The following is a 16,664-nucleotide window of genomic DNA, read 5'->3' as shown; positions in this document are numbered from 1 at the left end:
TTCAGCTCCCTTGGGCATATGCACACAGCTAGGCTGCACTGCAGTTCAATCCAATCACTTCTATGTAAATCACCTTTTAAATTCAGATCAGCTTTCAGCAGCCTTAGTTATACTACAAGAGAAAGGGAAAACAGGAGAGAAGCCTTCCAGACCAACCTCACTAACAGAGCATGTTAGAAACTACTGCATGTGAATCACGGATCTTGCACAGGTAAGACACGGGAGAGAGCTTAATTAAATAAGTTTATTGTCTAATGTTTACACGTGTTACGTTGCCACTGTAAAGTGCAACAACATAAATAAATGTTCAGCAGGAACTTCACGTTCCCCCCCCTTTCCCTTCTATGAACACTGCTTTAGGAACCAGGCTTTGTTCTTTAGACTCACAAAAGCAAAGTGGACATGAAGTTTCAGTGGCACAGTTTTCACAAATACGTGTTTAAAACAAAACTACCGGGCTGGCTTGGCAGCATGACAGCAGTACCGTGCTGTCTCACAGGAAGCCCAGGGCAAGAAACTGATGTGCCCCAGTCCTTGCAATGCAGCAAATCCACCACAAATCCATTTCACAGGTGAGATGGGTATCAGTCTGGTACAATGTTTGCTTGTCCAGCCTTGGAGCTAAGGGGCAGGTGACAGGGTGGGGACACCACCATGAGGAAGGAGTGCTGAGTTCAGCAGTGGCAAAATACAAGTTAAAAAAGTATAAAAAAATTAAGGTACAGCCTACAAATAAACTCTTTCAAGAATGCTGCCACGTGGCATTCTGAACTCAGATTATTTTTTTTTTCCTGTTAAGGACAGGGAAATAAATTTAACATTTTTATGCTGTTTGTAACAATACTGACCAGCGCCAAACTGATACACTTTACCATCTCACTGTAGTGTCTGAACAGCAAGGTAGATGAATTGGTTTCCAGCATTACAGGCAACGTTAGATATACTCAAACAAGATAATGTAAACTTTATTCTTAAGGCAGCTGGTACTGATGCTGCACGCAGGCATTGCTCAAGGCCCATTACAGCAATGGGACACGTAGCACTTGAAAACAAGTAAAAAGAAAATAGCATTGTTGGACTAAACGACTCATGTTGTCAAAATAGTTTCCCTTTCACACAAACCATGAAATATTTGGACATCTAGAAAAATAACGCTCCTACTCCTCCGACTTCTGCCTGTTCTTTTACAAAGATTTCAAAATACTGATAAATTATGGTGACCGCAAGCAGAATGCCAGTGCCCGACCCGATGGCTCCTAGAAAGTCAGCCAGAACTGAAAGGGCACCAATGCACAAACCACCAAACGCAGCTGCTGTAGGGATATACCTGGAACCAAAACATACATTCATGATCACGCAGTTTCACACAAGAGTTCAGCAGTACATTTACTATTAAAACAGCCAGCTGTAATATTCCGAGACAAGCTCAGCACTGCAACTGCGACTCTACCATTAACTCTTAAAAGTTTCTAAACTATGTTTGCACAACATAGAAATCAAATATATAGAAATATATATCGATATAGAAATTAAATATTAATAGAAATTGATAAAAATTAAAATTAATATTCATTGATAGGAAAGAACGTGAAGATTTTAATTAACAAGGGAAAAATTTATTATTATTATTTTAAAATATATGTATGCTATTTAACCTCTACGGGACTAAGACCAACTGATTTGGCTTAAATACGGAGGCATAAATCTACCCAGCAATGCAGATCTTCAGGCTTTGTACTGAACGAAATCCCACTTTTGCAGCATTGTTTCAGCTCAATAATGGTAAATTAGACAACTGTAAAAGTGACGGTGTCTTCCTTTTAAAAACAGAGAAGAGATTGAACCCAAATTCCCTTGTTATTCTGCTTACACAAAAGACATTATAAGTTAATCTCTTCATTAATCCTATATGCATCTTTTGCATTCCAAAGAAAGGCATCTTAATGAGAATATCTTGACATTCATAGCAGAAACAAGCCCCTAACATTTACAAGAACATTTGTTCTTGCTGACACCTTCCCAGCACTCTTAACTGCCCAGTAGAGCAGGACTGCTGAAAGTCAGCATATTCTTACCTGTTAAGCTCGTGAACCATTGATGTATCCCTGTGGCCTCTCATCACCATTTGCTGTTCTTTGAGTTGCTTGGCAACCTGCAGAAACATAATTTGATGAAATTGCTGCAGTTTTTCCACAGTCTGATACTTAGTCACAGTAATAACTGATCAGGAAGGATCAGTCGGTTCTAAATCTGAGGCAGTGTTTGAAAATACAGTCATCAGGCACATTTATCAGAACACCTACGTCTTTTGCTGATGAACCAGACACTTCAATCCAAGTCTTCGAGAAAAAAGCGCAGGATCCCAACATAAAAATTATATAAACTATTACGTGGACAGGATCCTCAAATATTGCGCCCATGGACTCTGGAGGGGACAAGTAGTAGCACAGACCACCAACAGGGTAAGAACGAGCAGGGCCACCGCCACTCACATCCTACAGAAGGGGAAGAATACAGACAATTAGGTGCTTCTCACAGACCTCTCACATTCTTATCCTGCATTTGTAGACAAATTCCTCATCAACATTCCAAAAAAGACTTTTCCATACAATTGTTAGAAATTAAGTAATCCGGTCTTCTGCTGGTTAAATACTTGAGTTTCACAATAAAGTAACGTAAATATATTCATATATTCTTTTTTTAATAAGGTGATTAAGATACTTACTGCCCACTGTCCCAATAAGTTCACCAAGAAATTGCCACTAAAACGAACAGACAGCATCTGGGAAATAACATAAAGGTTTGAAACTAAGGCAGACTGCAGAATGATGGGAATGTTGGAGGTGTAGAAGAGCTTGATGGGATAGCTGCTGTACTGCCCTCGGTACCGAGCAGACTTGATAGGCAAATCAACACGAAAGCCCTACAAGAAAGAACACAAATACATCGAATTTATTTCTGAGAAAGAAATTCTTCCTAGTTTGTCTACAAGTTCTTCCTGAGGATATTTGTTAGATAAACAAGGAGTGAGAAGTCCGGGACAGTAAAGCCCCAAGGCTTCTTGCTACAGACTGAACTACAGATTTTGAGGATTTGTAAGTGTTACTGCTTGGATGTTTTACATTCTTTCTATAGCAAACACCAGAGAAGGATTTCTAAGTAGTTTCTAAGTAACATTTCTCTAAATTATAACTACTTTATAACTTTTGTTTTGATGAAACTATGTAATAGCTTTTAACTCGTAAGTATCAGCAGATCTCCCGTGTTGGTTAAGTCCTGCTTTTTGCAACAGGCTCTATCCAAGCAGACCCAAGAAATTTGAACACCAGAGAATTCAAGTTGTTTTTGCTACCATGCAGTCTGAACAGCTTTAAAGATGCATCGTTAGATACACAAACAAAACAACACAGACTAATAGGCAGGTCTCCTTTAATGTACATTTTAGGACATACTCAAGTTTAAAGACAAACGCTAGCTAAGGATCTAAAGAAAAATCAAGGAGGGAAGGGGAACAATAAGCCACACATTAATTACACTGTTGTTTTCTGGAACAAATCTGTATTACACATGCCGCAAAGCAGCAAGGTTCTTTAGCTCTTCTCCAAATGCAGCATTCTCTTTTGAACTCAGTTATGAATATCAAGTATATTAATTGTATGATAGAACCATATAGCAGTTTCACAATCCATTTTTAGTAAAAATACTCAAATAGTTTGTATGGCATTTAGTGGAAAGTGAGATGACATCACTGCCTGAGTACAAGTATGTGTGTCCATAACATTTAACGGCTGCACTGTCACACAGGTACGTTACTGAAGAAACACTATTCAGATTGAAAGAGCTCCTTACTCAGAATCACAGAACAGCCCAGGTTGGAAGGGACCTCATGATTGTGAAGCTCCAGCCCGCCCCCCCCCATCACAGGCAGAGCCACCAACCTCCAAATTTAATACTAGACCAGGCTGCCCAAGGCCCCATCTAACCTGGCCTTGAACCTCCAGGGACGGGGCATCCACAACCTCTCTGGGCAGCCTGTTCCAGCACCTCACTACTCTCATAGTAAAGAACTTCCCCCTGACATCCAACCTAAATCTTCCCTCCTTCAACTTAAAACCATTTCCCCTTGTCCTGCCATTATCTATGGATCAAGATATCAATATCAGATATTTCATTTATTCTACTTTGGCAATTTATTTTGCAGTGACCACACTACCAAGAGTCCATTCACTTCTACCAATGCAATATCAGAGCTACTATGAGGAAATTTCTCATTTTACCTGAAAATAGATGACTACAGCAAATACAAATACTGTAGCAATCAAATTCATGAGATTGGGTAAATTCTGTCGGTAAAAAGCCTCCCGCAAGGCACGGACTTTATCGGTTCGTGTAGCCAGAAGATGAAACAATGCAATCACAGCACCTTCAAACTCTGTTCCTGGAGAAAGCAGAACAGAAGAAACTTGAAACTGTCAATTAATAACAAGAGTTTTAAAAAGACCATCACATCTTTCTTCAAGATTTTTGCAATGTGACAGGTATAAAGTAAGATGCAACATGACATCCGTCCTGTTACAGATGTATCACCGCAGTGCGCTGCCTGAACTCACAGACTCTGAGTCTTTTCTGGGAGTAAGAGGAAGATCAGAAGGAAAAATAAAGAAGGGAAAAATAACTTTTAAAAAGTAGTAAAAAAACCACAGCAGGCAGAAAAACTCACAGTCTGGTAAGGATAAGAGCTAACTCAAATCCTGGCTTAGGATTCCAAATACATGCATTTTAATATTAACTTCAGGATGTAAACACGGGATGCATCTTAACTCTGTATTTTCAGTTTCAGCAGAACCAAACGTTGGCTGAGAAATGGCAGTCCCTGAAGAGTCAAACAACCTTAAAGTAATTGGGAAGCTCCAATCGGAACAGTGACCCACAGCCATATAGCCACATAGAAACAGCTGGGTCATAAACAACTCCCCCATACAAACAGAATTTAAACTCCCCTATTTCTCAAGGCATGCTAAAAGAAGGTCATTTCAGTTTGGAAATCAAGATTTCAGTCAAAGGGCTGTATCCCCTGTATTAGCTACTGCAATTTGAATCAACAAAAGCAAACATGCAGGTAAATTTATCTTCGTGTGAGTAAAGCAACACTTTCATCTTCAGTGTTAGATAATGGGATTTTAGAAGCCAACTGTCACACACTAACACATCTTTTCAAAATCCATCTGATACACACCTGATCGAGTGTACATATGGTATACATCCATAGAAACACATTATAACTAATTGTAATAGCACAGGTACCTCTGCCAGTGTTGATGGTAGTGGGACTAAAAGCCTTCCAGACAATGGTTTCACAGATATTGGTAGCAATAAAGAGGGAAATACCAGATCCCAACCCATAACCTTTCTGTAGCAACTCATCTAACAGCAGCACAATCAAGCCAGCAACAAACAGCTGTGGGAAAAGAAACAGAACTGAGCAGAAACAAGAATAAATCAAGTCCAGAATCACATATTAATCTCGTTTCAGTATTTTCATCATGTTGGAGAGAGATCATTCAGTTTTGCATTTAAGTATCATTCATACAGATTTCTGCCCCCTCGCATGTGCATCACACCTGGCAATAATCTCTGTGACTTTTCAGCACTGATGCAAGCAAACAGATTATACAGTAAAAACCTTTTTCTTAAGTGTTTACATTTATGCATTTACTGATTTGCTGTGCAGGATAATGTCTCAAAGCTGAATCTATAGCCTTTAGTGAGAAGTCCGGTACCACAGAGTACAGCAGCTACTGCTTGCAAGATTCCCATATTTGAAATGAAGCAGCCACTCCCTATCTGAAATATTTATGATATTAATTATCCCAACTTTCTCCTCCTTTATTTCTCATATGCAGACAGACAGATATAAAAGATGCTGCACAGTGTTAAAATAAAGGTAAGCAGACACAGAAAGGTTTTCCCTTCCAGCCATATTACATCTAACCCGTTTTAATTACACAAGGAATAGCTCACTACAAACCTGAATTATAATGAGAAGACAAATGCCAGCACCCATTTCAGCAGGATCTCCATACATTCCAGTCATAACATAGACAATGGCTTGCCCAATGGTAATAATCATCCCAAATACTGCAATAGGACAAGAAGAAAATCCTTTATAAAATGAAAGATTTCCCGAATTCACCTATCTAAGAAATTCACACTCCGCATCTCTAAAGTAGACCAGTTTCCCATGAATAAAACTATGTTCAATATATACGAAGATGATCAGGGGGCTGGAGCACCTCCCCTATGAGGACAGGCTGAGGGAGTTGGGCTTGTTCAGCCTGGAGAAGAGAAGGTTGCGGGGTGACTCCATTGCAGCCTTTCAATACCTGAAGGGAACTTACTCCCAGGAGGGGAGTAAACTCTTGGAAAGGGCTGACAATAGCAGGACACGAGGAAATGGTTTTAAGTTAAAAGCGGGAAGATTTAGGTTGGATGTCAGGGGGAAGTTCTTCACTAGGAGAGTGGTTAGGCCCTGGAACAGGCTGCCCAGGGAGGTTGTGGATGCCCTGTCCTTGGAGGTGTTCAAGACCAGGTTGGATGGGGCCATGGGCAACCTGATCTAGTAAAGGCTTATATTTGGTGGCCCTGCTAGGCAGGGGGGTTGGAACTACATGATCCTTGAGGTCCCTTCCAACCCGGGTCATTCTGTGATTCTGTGATTCAATAACTTGAGTCAGAACAGTGCTCACATTTCTGAGCTCCATTGAACAAGGCTCTGTCTTTCGGCGTATCACCAACTTCAATGATCTTTGCTCCAGCTAGCAGCTGCATGATCAAACCAGATGTCACAATGGGAGAGATACCTAATTCCATCAATGTACCTACCAGGAAGAAAATACAAACGCAATTAAAGCACCTCTCTTTGCAACTCAGCAAGCTTCAGAGCAGTTCTGCTCTTGCCTATAGCACAGCAGTGTTCCATCCTAAAATTAGCATGAATATTGTTAAGAAAATAGTATTAAGCCACTAGAGACTTGCAAAGTATCAAGAAGAATCAGTGACAGGGGAAGCATGGCCTATAGGGCCATGTGAAAGGTCAAAGGAAATAGAAATAGTATATAACAGATAATCAGACAAGAAGCTTATCTGCCCTCACATTTAATTCAAAGAGACTCCTCGTCTGCAGGAAGCATCATTCTTTATTCCCCTTTTCCTGCACATACATTAGCAATTTGCTCAGAAACTGCTGCTGACAACTTGTGCCACTACTTGGTGTAATGCAATGTCTGATTATCTTCACTGGTATGACAACATTTCCCTTTCCTAAATAATTCCTTCACATTACCGGGTCCCACTGCTTCTCTCACTCCCAGCCACTTTTCCAAGGTACAGATGAGGACAGTGACCTCCCTTAGTCATACGTGATACATTATGTATCTTAAGCTTTAGACTTCCAGCATTAGTTTAGCTCTTTTATACATTAGTTTGGTCTCCATTTGTCTTTTCTACAGTAAATTACTTTGAGTTTGGTACAAGGTAAGCTTAATAATTTCTGTCCTTAGCTTTCCAACCTACACAATTACCTGTAATGCTGCAGAAGTGTTACGAGGTATAACAGACTTACACACACAAAGTATTTTCCTTCATAACTAAGAGGAGAAAAGACACAATGTTTCATATATTATCAGAAACACTGCTTTGCAGTTGGATACAGAACCATCCTGGAAGTAGAGAATCAAGATGAATCTCATTTGCATGTCAAAGGCAGCCCCATTCCTAAGACGAAATACATCTCAGGTATCATTCAATTACAGTGCTTCAACACGACACCTGGGCTTTATGGAATTCAACACCCAATCATTTTTCCTCGCAGTCTGTTTATACTGATAAAAAGAAGAGAAACAAATTATTTACTAACCTCTGTTTGATGCAAGAATGACTCGCATCCAGTAGAAAGGATCTGCTGAATCTGACGACATGATTCCGAACAAAGGTATCTGCCAAAGCACAGAGTGTTACACAGATATACAAAGAGAGCTTACATCAATCTAAGAACCTTAACCTGTAATGATTCAACTGCTACGCTGTTCGGTATAATGTATTCCAACTATCTGTTTGTAAATTAAACCAGACTACACAACAGTGTTAAATGACTATCCAGATTACTTCCGATGAAGATGTAAATAGCTGTCATAAGTAGTCATAGAGTACATCAGCCCTGGAAAAATATTCAAGGAAAGAAACACAAAATAAATAGATCAGATACCACAAATGATTAACACAGCACCCCTGACCACGATATTCCATTGTTTATGAAATACATGAAATATGTGATCTTCCAGTACTTATTTCACCACATTTTTTGCAGTAGAACAAATATCTTTGAAAAGACATAAGAAAGCAGGATTGTTTCATTGTGATTTTAAACAGCCCTATGCAAAATTCCTTTGCAGAATAAATTAAAGATGAAGCATAAATTCCAACAAATATATTTTCCTCCTCGACTTTAAATTCCAATTCTACAGCTGGGAATGTGTTTTAAAGCTCCCTATATGGAACTGTAAAAGTTAGCCAAGTTTATACTGAAAAAAAAACCATCAATGTTCCATATGTCAGCACTGAAGGATTTTGAGTTGCTTAAAACTCAATGCAAAAGAAGGTCCATGCAATCCTTTAGATTATTTCCTGAAAACTCCACCCTATTTCAATTAGCTACTATCATCTTCTGTACAGATTCAAATGCTTAATCATGCAGATATCTTGCTGCTAAGAAACACAAATAAAATCCACACTCTTCTATCCTCCCCACATCCTCTGCTGAAAAACAAACAGGTTCAGGCCTTTTAACAGCCCTTCAATGTTGTAAACATACAAATTATTAAACTGCTGCTACAGAATCTGACTGCAGTGGGTAAGCTCAGGTTGATAAATAAATAAAATAGAACAAAAAATGCCTAAGGTTGAAGATGTCTGGTTCATTTTAAAGGATCTGGAAGGTCTAAAAGTGATAAAAAAAGTAATGCATGGATTTTCATTTTCTGCAGTATCTAAATATTCAACAAACAATACTATGCGTTTATAACCATAGTTCCTAGGGTTCCCTGCAACTAAAAGTGAATGAAACTATAAATGTTTACAAAGACATTGGGGTACAGGTAGTATCCTCATCAATATATTCAAAAACCCCCTTCTAAATGTGAACCTCAACAACACAGAACAAACATTTTCCCACAACCTTTGCAATCTTTTAGCTTGTTCAAGAGGGATCAGATAAAAATAGTCATTTCTGTTCAAGCTCATTACTGCTAAAGTTCAAATTTAGCTATGAACAGAGGGTAAAGAATGTATACAACTGCTTGGCTTGTCTAGGCTACTCAATGAATGATTTGCTTTGCTGTTTATCCTGCATTCAGTAACATTATTTCATGGGATATCTCACAGAATCACAGAATGACCTGGGTTGGAAGGGACCTCAAGGATCATGTAGTTCCAACCCCCCTGCCTGGCAGGGCCACCAAACATACACATTTACTAGATCAGGTTGCCCAGGGCCCCGTCCAACCTGGCCTTGAACACCTCCAAGGACGGGGCATCCACAACCTCCCTGGGCAGCCTGTTCCAGGGCCTAACCACTCTCCTAGTGAAGAACTTCCCCCTAACATCCAACCTAAATCTTCCCTCTTTTAACTTAAAACCATTTCCCCATGTCCTGCTATTGTCAGCCTTTTTGAAGAGTTTACTCCCCTCCTGGGAGTAAGTTCCCATCAGGTATATCTCACATCATAGCAACAATGTATTAATTTCTGAAAACATATCCATGAATAATAAAGACTACTTTGGATACTAAGTCTTCATTCAATAACAATTAAAACACAAAACTCAGAGCAGATCAACACGAAACGAGAACTTCTCACACTTTCAGCATTTTATATACAGAACTCACCCTTTCTGAAACACAGAATGTATCGATACATACCTGACAGCATACTAAGAAAATGAAGAGAGTGATAGCTGTCCATAGTACCTTCTCTCTGAACTGGATCTACAGAATCAATTATAGACAGATAGTACTGAGTTAATTGCATTTGGTATTTTCACTCTACTTCACACTACAACTAGATGCTGTATTATTTGGAACTACATGTGCAGATATTGAGCCAGACAGCAACACATCTCATCAGAAATTCTTTTTAATATGATTTCAGATTTCTTAGAATGACAGCCATGGGCTTCTATGTAGTCAAAGACAGCTTGTATGGGATCTGGCAGTGTGCCTGACATTCAGAGAGTAGAACATGTTTTATATATAGGATTCTGACACAGTGAATATTTAGCAAAAAACAACACCATGGCTAAATGTGGACAGATCAGAACAAACATGAAAGACTAATGCAAAAAGACATATCTGCTGTGATTTTATCTCTAGGATTCCACAGATGGACAGAACTGTTTAGTAGGGATGAAAGTTACTTGAGTGCTACAAAGTTATTAGAGATTTAACTGCAAGTGATTAAAAACCAGAAGAACCACAAGTTTTGGATAAGAAATCAGAGCAGTGAGAAAGAAGTTCTTTGAAAGTTGTTACAGGAAGCTTAAATTCACCATTCACACAGACTACAAATTTTAGAGGCTTTTTTCCCCTGTTTCTATCAATGTACATCAGGTATTACTTTTAAAAGATTGACAATAATCATCAGTCATATACTGCTATTTTCTATACTTAATATACTTCTATTAAGAGATTCCCATGGTCACAACGTACAAACCACTCTATGATTCTATATATGAGTCCATGCTTTGAGGCAGAATGCTGTAACTAGTTCCACAGAAGAAGAATCACGAGGTTTAAATATGAAACTGAGAACTACTCAAAGCCTGAGACATAAAGAAAAGCACTTGAAGAGACCAGAGAGCTCAATTGCAGTGCTATGTTCAAACTCCCATTTCTCCTCCATGGACCATAGACACTGGGATAAGTGTGTCCATGGCAGACAAGAGCACAGTGGTTACTAAAAGGAGACACGAGCTGACACACAAAACAGATACAGCGTAAGTAATACATTTCTGCTTCCAACCAATGATGCTGCCTATAGAGAAGTAACAAGAGAAGAGGTTAGTGACTAGTTTTATAGGCTCTGAACACCCACAAAGAAGAATCTGTAAACTGAGGCAGCAGGAAACTCCCCAGACAAAAGAAATTTGGAATAGGTCTGCAACTTTGTGAGCGAAGGCATACACTTAATTTGAGGCAAAGGAGTTCCAGTAATTTAATGTATTTACTGATATAGACTCACTTCTAAAAGAGGCCAGATGCTAAAAATACATACAGTACAAAGTTAAAAAAAGAAAAACAGTGACAGCAGCAAATAAATCCAGTGTCTTGTGTTAGGTTTTATGAAGTGCTGACCCACTTTACCAAGCGCTGTTTCAATTCCATTGTTCAGATTTAAAGTACAGACTTTAAAAAACTTTGAGCGGAACTGTTTCTGCAGCCCAAAGCTTAATGATAGCTTTTGGGGTATCAGTCTCCTCAACTACCCTGGCCCTCAATTCAACTAAAGCAAACGTGAGCATTAGAGAAATCCTGCAACGCCCAAATAATAGAATCACAGAATCAACAAGGTTGGAAAAGACCTAAAAGATCATCCAGTCTAACCGTTCACCTATTACCGATAGCTCCCACTAAACCATGTCCCTCAACACAACATCCAATTGTTCCTTGAACACCCCCAGGGTTGGTGCCTCCACCTCCTTCCTGGGCAGTCCATTTCAGTGCCTGACCACCCTTTATGAGAAGTAATATTTCCTACTGTCCAGTCTGAATCTCCCTTGCCGCAGCTTGAAACCATTCCCTCTAATCCTATCACTAATGACACAAGAGAAGAGGCTGACCCCCAGCTCACTATAACTTCCCTCCAGGAAGTTATAGAGAGCAATAAGGTGTAATAAATCACGCTTGGTTCACAAGGAACAACCTCTGTGATTCAAAGAAGTAAAAAACAGAGAAAAGAAAAAGGAGGCATTTGAATCCATATGCCAAAAACAGCAAAATACCAACTGGTACCAAAATATTCCAGCCACAAACGATAACAAGCACAAAAAGAGTACATTTCACCATCTGATCAGATCCAACTGGACATTTTCTTCTTTTGCTATTTTTCTCACTTACAGCTCGTGAAAATAAATGGCCGTGAGCCCCATCATCCTGGTGTTCTGAACACGGTGTTCTAATCCATGTCCGTGAAGTATCTGAGAAATCTGTGCACGTAGCATGAACAAACATAACAACTAGAAAAAAGTAGCACTCGCTTCTGTCAACCAACACTGCCAAACGACAAAAGCACCGTGACAGAAAAAGCCCATTTCCTTCATCAAAAATAATGGGAAAAGCTTCAACAAGAGCCCACCTGAATGAAAACTTTGTGTTCTCTGAACAGTCAACAATCACAGAACATTAAGCTTAGAGATTTTTTTCTACTTTGTTATATTTGTTTCTTGCTCCAGCCTAACCAGCCCACTAAATAATTACTAATGATGCCTGCCAGTGACAGCTTGCAAGAAAACAATAAATAAAAAAGACTTGTTAATCAGAATGACCTGTCACTTCATAGACTCTGCACAAGCAAGAAACATTATGTAAAATGGTCAAAAGACTCTTCAGTCTAGGAAGGACATTCCCAAGTATATCCTTCACTTCAAATTTGTACCAAGCTGGCAACAGACTATCATTGCTCAGCCAGTGACCTAGATAGTGAAAGAGACAAAGTGACTCAAGTAGCAAGGACGAGAATAAGAAGGATGCTCCAGGCATCCTTCACCAGCTGATGGAGGACACTGACAAACCAAGTCTCTCTCCCTACCCTTTCTTTTCTCAGAAAGAGAAAGAAACCAAGAGAAAATGACAACTGTTGCTGAGCTTTACAGAAACCTCAGCATCTGTAGATTTGTCTTAGCTTTCTCATCGACTCCACTTCACTAGAAGAAATGGGACAGAAGAATGTAACAAACTCATCAAAAATATGCCATAAACAAGCATGAGAAGATTGCACTGAAGTTGAAAGCTGCAGAAACACAGTGGGTTATCTCCCACTCAATCAGGTGCATCCTGATCTTAGCACAAGGTCTGGCTCTGGAGACTCAAGAGGCCTTTGATTGATATCACTTGCCTGAAGATCCAGCCCAAACCCTCAGGAATCTCTCTATGGTGTGAGAATATTCTCCCGGATGGTATCATGCTCACAGTTCTGCACTTCTTTCTAACAATAAAAATCAATATTTGCCTCTTATCTAATATTTTCTGGTGTTGCTGGCATGAAAATTCCAAAAACTTGCTACTCTAATTAGAACCTTTGTCACCTAGGTGATACATGGCCGCTTGAGTATTAGTAAAAAAAGCTTATTGTCATTATTATTATTTGACAGGAACAGGCTCTTCCTATGTACAGAAATTAACTAATTTTGATCTAGAAAACAGGCATAGAAATGGGTTCTAGGGCTACAGGGATAGAATAAGATGTAAATGAGCTCATTTCATTAATCTCAGAATAAAGACAAGTGTCACAGGTAGAAGGTTATTTGAACCTACTCACAAATCACCTTCCTACCTCAAGAAATGGAAAAATGGCCATAGGAGGAGAAAATATTTTGAGGCAAAGAAATCCACAGGAAAAAAATGCTTGAAAATTCTGTTCTAGTATGTTAAAATAGATGTAGTTGTAGAGAACTGAATACAATAAAGTCAGTCTAGAGATAAGACATTTAAAAAGCAAAATGAGTTAGTACTGTTAGCACATAGAAGAATTTAATCTGTCAGAAGACTGTTAAGAATTTATTATGATGATAATCTTTTACCTTAATGTGGGCTTCCTTTCTTCCAAAGGATATGCCCTATCTTAGGGCCCACTATCTGCATGTGTATTGGGGTGTGGAGTTGAATGCATTCTCTTATCTGAGAACAAATTAAAGTAAAAAACAATGTGGTACTCACCTTTCTTTCTGGTTTCTGGATTTCGGGTAAAACTGCACAGAATGGCTTAATAACTTCTAAAAATTTAACTGTTGTGGAAGAAATGAACAAAAAAGAAGAAAATATTTTAATGAATTTGTAGCATTTATAAAACTTCATACTTCATGTAACTTCTAAGGAAAAAAATTAAAGTGTATGAACACCTCAGGTGAATTACTTCATCAATGCTCGCTAACTAAACATGTAAGAAGTAATGCCCATTTCTTGAAGCAAATGAAAAATGAACGTGAATCATAAATGACTTAACTTGGAAGGATCATCTAGTTTTAACCCCCTGCCACAGGCAGGGTTGCCACCCACCAGATCAGGCTGCCCAGGGCTCCATCCAGTCAAGCCCTGCACGCCTCCAGGGATGGGACATCCACAACTTCTTTGGGCAACCCTAAGCCAGTGCCTCACCTCTGAGTGAAAGTTTTTACCCCAGCATCTAAACTAAATCTCTCCTCTTCTAGTTTAAAACCATTCCTCTTAGTCCTATCACAACCAGACTATATAAAATGTTGATCTCCCTTCTGCTATAAGCTCCCTTTATCTACTAGAAGGCTGCCAGGTCTCCCCTAAGCCTTCCCCAAGTAGAACAACACAAGTTTCCACAGCCATTCTTCACTTCTTCACTAGGAGAGTGGTTAGGCCCTGGAACAGGCTGCGCAGGGAGGTTGTGGATGCCCCGTCCTTGGAGGTGTTCAAGACCAGGTTGGACAGGACCCTGAGCAACCTGATCTAGTAAAGGCTTATATTTGGTGGCCCTGCCAGGCAGGGGGGTTGGAACTACATGATCCTTGAGGTCCCTTCCAACCCGGGTCATTCTGTGATTCTGTGATTCACTGGAGAGGCACTCCAGCCCCCTGAGCATCTCTGTCCCCCTCCTATGGACCTGCTCCAAAAGCTCCACACCTTTCCTGAGCTCCAGACCTGGATGCAGTACTGCAGGTGGGGCCTCACAAGGGTAGAATAAAGGGGGACCATCCCCTCTCCTTGATGCCACCTCTCTTCTGCTGAAGCCCAGGTTACAGTTGGCCTTCAGGGCTGCAAGAGCACACAGCTGGCTCATGTCCAACTTTTCATCCACCTGAACCCCAAGCCCACGTCCACAGAGCTGCTCTCAATGAGTTCTTCTCCCTAACTAAATCGTATCCCATCTAAACATACATGACCCAGTAGCAGCCTGCCTGTCAAGCACAGAAGCAATGGATGCAGACATCACAATGCACCTACCTGAGAACTAATAGCTTTACATATCTATCTCGCTCATCACAGGGGAAAAAAAAATCATTGAGGTATCTTTACAAACCTTAAATTGTTACAGCACATATTCCGACCGAAGTTTGTGGGATTTAACTTTTTGTTACAACTCCCTTCGCAGTCTCTCTGTTCATAACGCAGCACAGCGAGCTCTTCGCTATATGAAAACCCCAATAACCCACAGCACAGGCAGGTAGTTTTCCCTACCAAACCTCACGCAGCGCTCGCAGCCCGTTACGAGCGGCTCTCCACAGCCATCAGCCCTTCACACACCGCAGGGCCCGGCTCCTCCCGTACCGACCGCCCCCAGTGCCCCACAATAACCAGCCCGGACCCTCGGATGTGAGAAGAGGGGCACGACCCGCCGCTAAGCTGTGAGGTGACCGGCCTCCCCGCTCCCTGCCCTGGCCCCGGCCGTACTCACTGCCCATGGCGGCGGGGCCGGCCGCTGCCTCACCGCTGTCAGCGCCGCTTCCCTCCCCCACCGCGTTCCCTCCGCCGCCGTCACATGACGCGGCGCGCAGGGCCCCGCGCAGGCGTCGCTCCGGCCCCGGTTCTGCCTTGAGCCGAGTTAGTGCTGCCTCAGGGAGCCCAACCTTACAGCCAAATCCTTCATTTCTATGGAGCCCTCAGTACAAAAAAGACATGGAGATTTTGGAAAGGGTCCAGAGGAGGGACACGAAGATGATCAGGGGGCTGGAGCACCTCCCCTATGAGGACAGGCTGAGGGAGTTGGGTTTGTTCAGCTTGGAGAAGGTTGTGGGGTGACCTCATTGCAGCCTTTCAATACCTGAAGGGAACTTACACCCAGGAGGGGAGTAAACTCTTGGAAAGGGCTGACAATAGCAGGACACGGGGAAATGGTTTTAAGTTAAAAGAGGGAAGATTTAGGTTGGATGTTAGGGGGAAGTTCTTCACTAGGAGAGTGGTTAGGCCCTGGAACAGGCTGCCCAGGGAGGTTGTGGATGCCCCGTCCTTGGAGGTGTTCAAGACCAGGTTGGACAGGGCCCTGGGCAACCTGATCTAGTAAAGGCGTATGTTTGGTGGCCCTGCTACGCAGGGGGGTCAGAACTACATGATCCTTGAGGTCCCTTCCAACCCGGGTCATTCTGTGATTCTGTAAATCATAGCACCACATCCAAACGGCTCTTCAACACATCTTAAACACTTCTAACTAGACACCGAGTCCCCACATCTGTAGGGAAAGGAGAAGTACTGTAGTTAGAGGGAGAAGCTGGGTATGAGGAGAAGCAGTGAGCAGAAGGGGGAGTTTTGTGGTCATTCCTTGCATGTAAAGGCTCAGCTGATCACTATCCAGCGTTGCTGTCTCTCTTCCTGCTCACCTTGCTGTGTTGTTGGAGCAGAGGTTCTCCAAAGCCATGCACCTGCCATCAATAGA

General features: G+C 41.1%; 1 protein-coding gene across 2 annotated transcripts; it reads right to left on the bottom strand.

Moving 5' to 3' along the window:
- Nucleotides 1-224: 224 nt before the first annotated feature.
- Nucleotides 225-15,815, bottom strand: SEC61A2 (SEC61 translocon subunit alpha 2). 2 transcript variants are annotated; one of them, XM_015870065.2, is made up of 12 exons: nucleotides 15,690-15,815; nucleotides 13,985-14,052; nucleotides 9,974-10,039; nucleotides 7,916-7,994; nucleotides 6,747-6,878; nucleotides 6,029-6,138; nucleotides 5,305-5,458; nucleotides 4,278-4,438; nucleotides 2,726-2,923; nucleotides 2,304-2,495; nucleotides 2,076-2,152; nucleotides 225-1,327 (listed from the first exon to the last, which is right to left on the bottom strand). In XM_015870065.2, exons 1-12 carry the CDS (start codon nucleotides 15,694-15,696, stop codon nucleotides 1,141-1,143), a joined length of 1,431 nt encoding a protein of 476 aa, XP_015725551.1. In that variant the 5' UTR covers nucleotides 15,697-15,815; the 3' UTR covers nucleotides 225-1,140. The 2 variants fall into 2 exon arrangements, with proteins under 2 accessions (XP_015725551.1, XP_015725475.1); XM_015869989.2 differs by lacking the exon at nucleotides 15,690-15,815 and adding an exon at nucleotides 15,315-15,333.
- Nucleotides 15,816-16,664: the final 849 nt, after the last annotated feature.

The sequence above is a fragment of the Coturnix japonica genome, chromosome 1, assembly GCF_001577835.2.
Source record: "Coturnix japonica isolate 7356 chromosome 1, Coturnix japonica 2.1, whole genome shotgun sequence".
Classification (NCBI taxonomy): Eukaryota; Metazoa; Chordata; class Aves; order Galliformes; family Phasianidae; genus Coturnix; species Coturnix japonica.
Note: the sequence above shows the minus strand (reverse complement) of the source record. Positions and strands in the feature narration are given on the sequence as shown.

Coding starts and splice junctions, on each gene's coding strand:
- SEC61A2 (XM_015870065.2), bottom strand. Junction 10,040..13,984: donor TCCAGAAACCAGAAAGAAAG/GTGAGTACCACA, acceptor TTGATTCTGTAG/ATCCAGTTCAGAGAGAAGGT. Junction 5,459..6,028: donor GTCTTCTCATTATAATTCAG/GTTTGTAGTGAG, acceptor CTTTTCCCACAG/CTGTTTGTTGCTGGCTTGAT.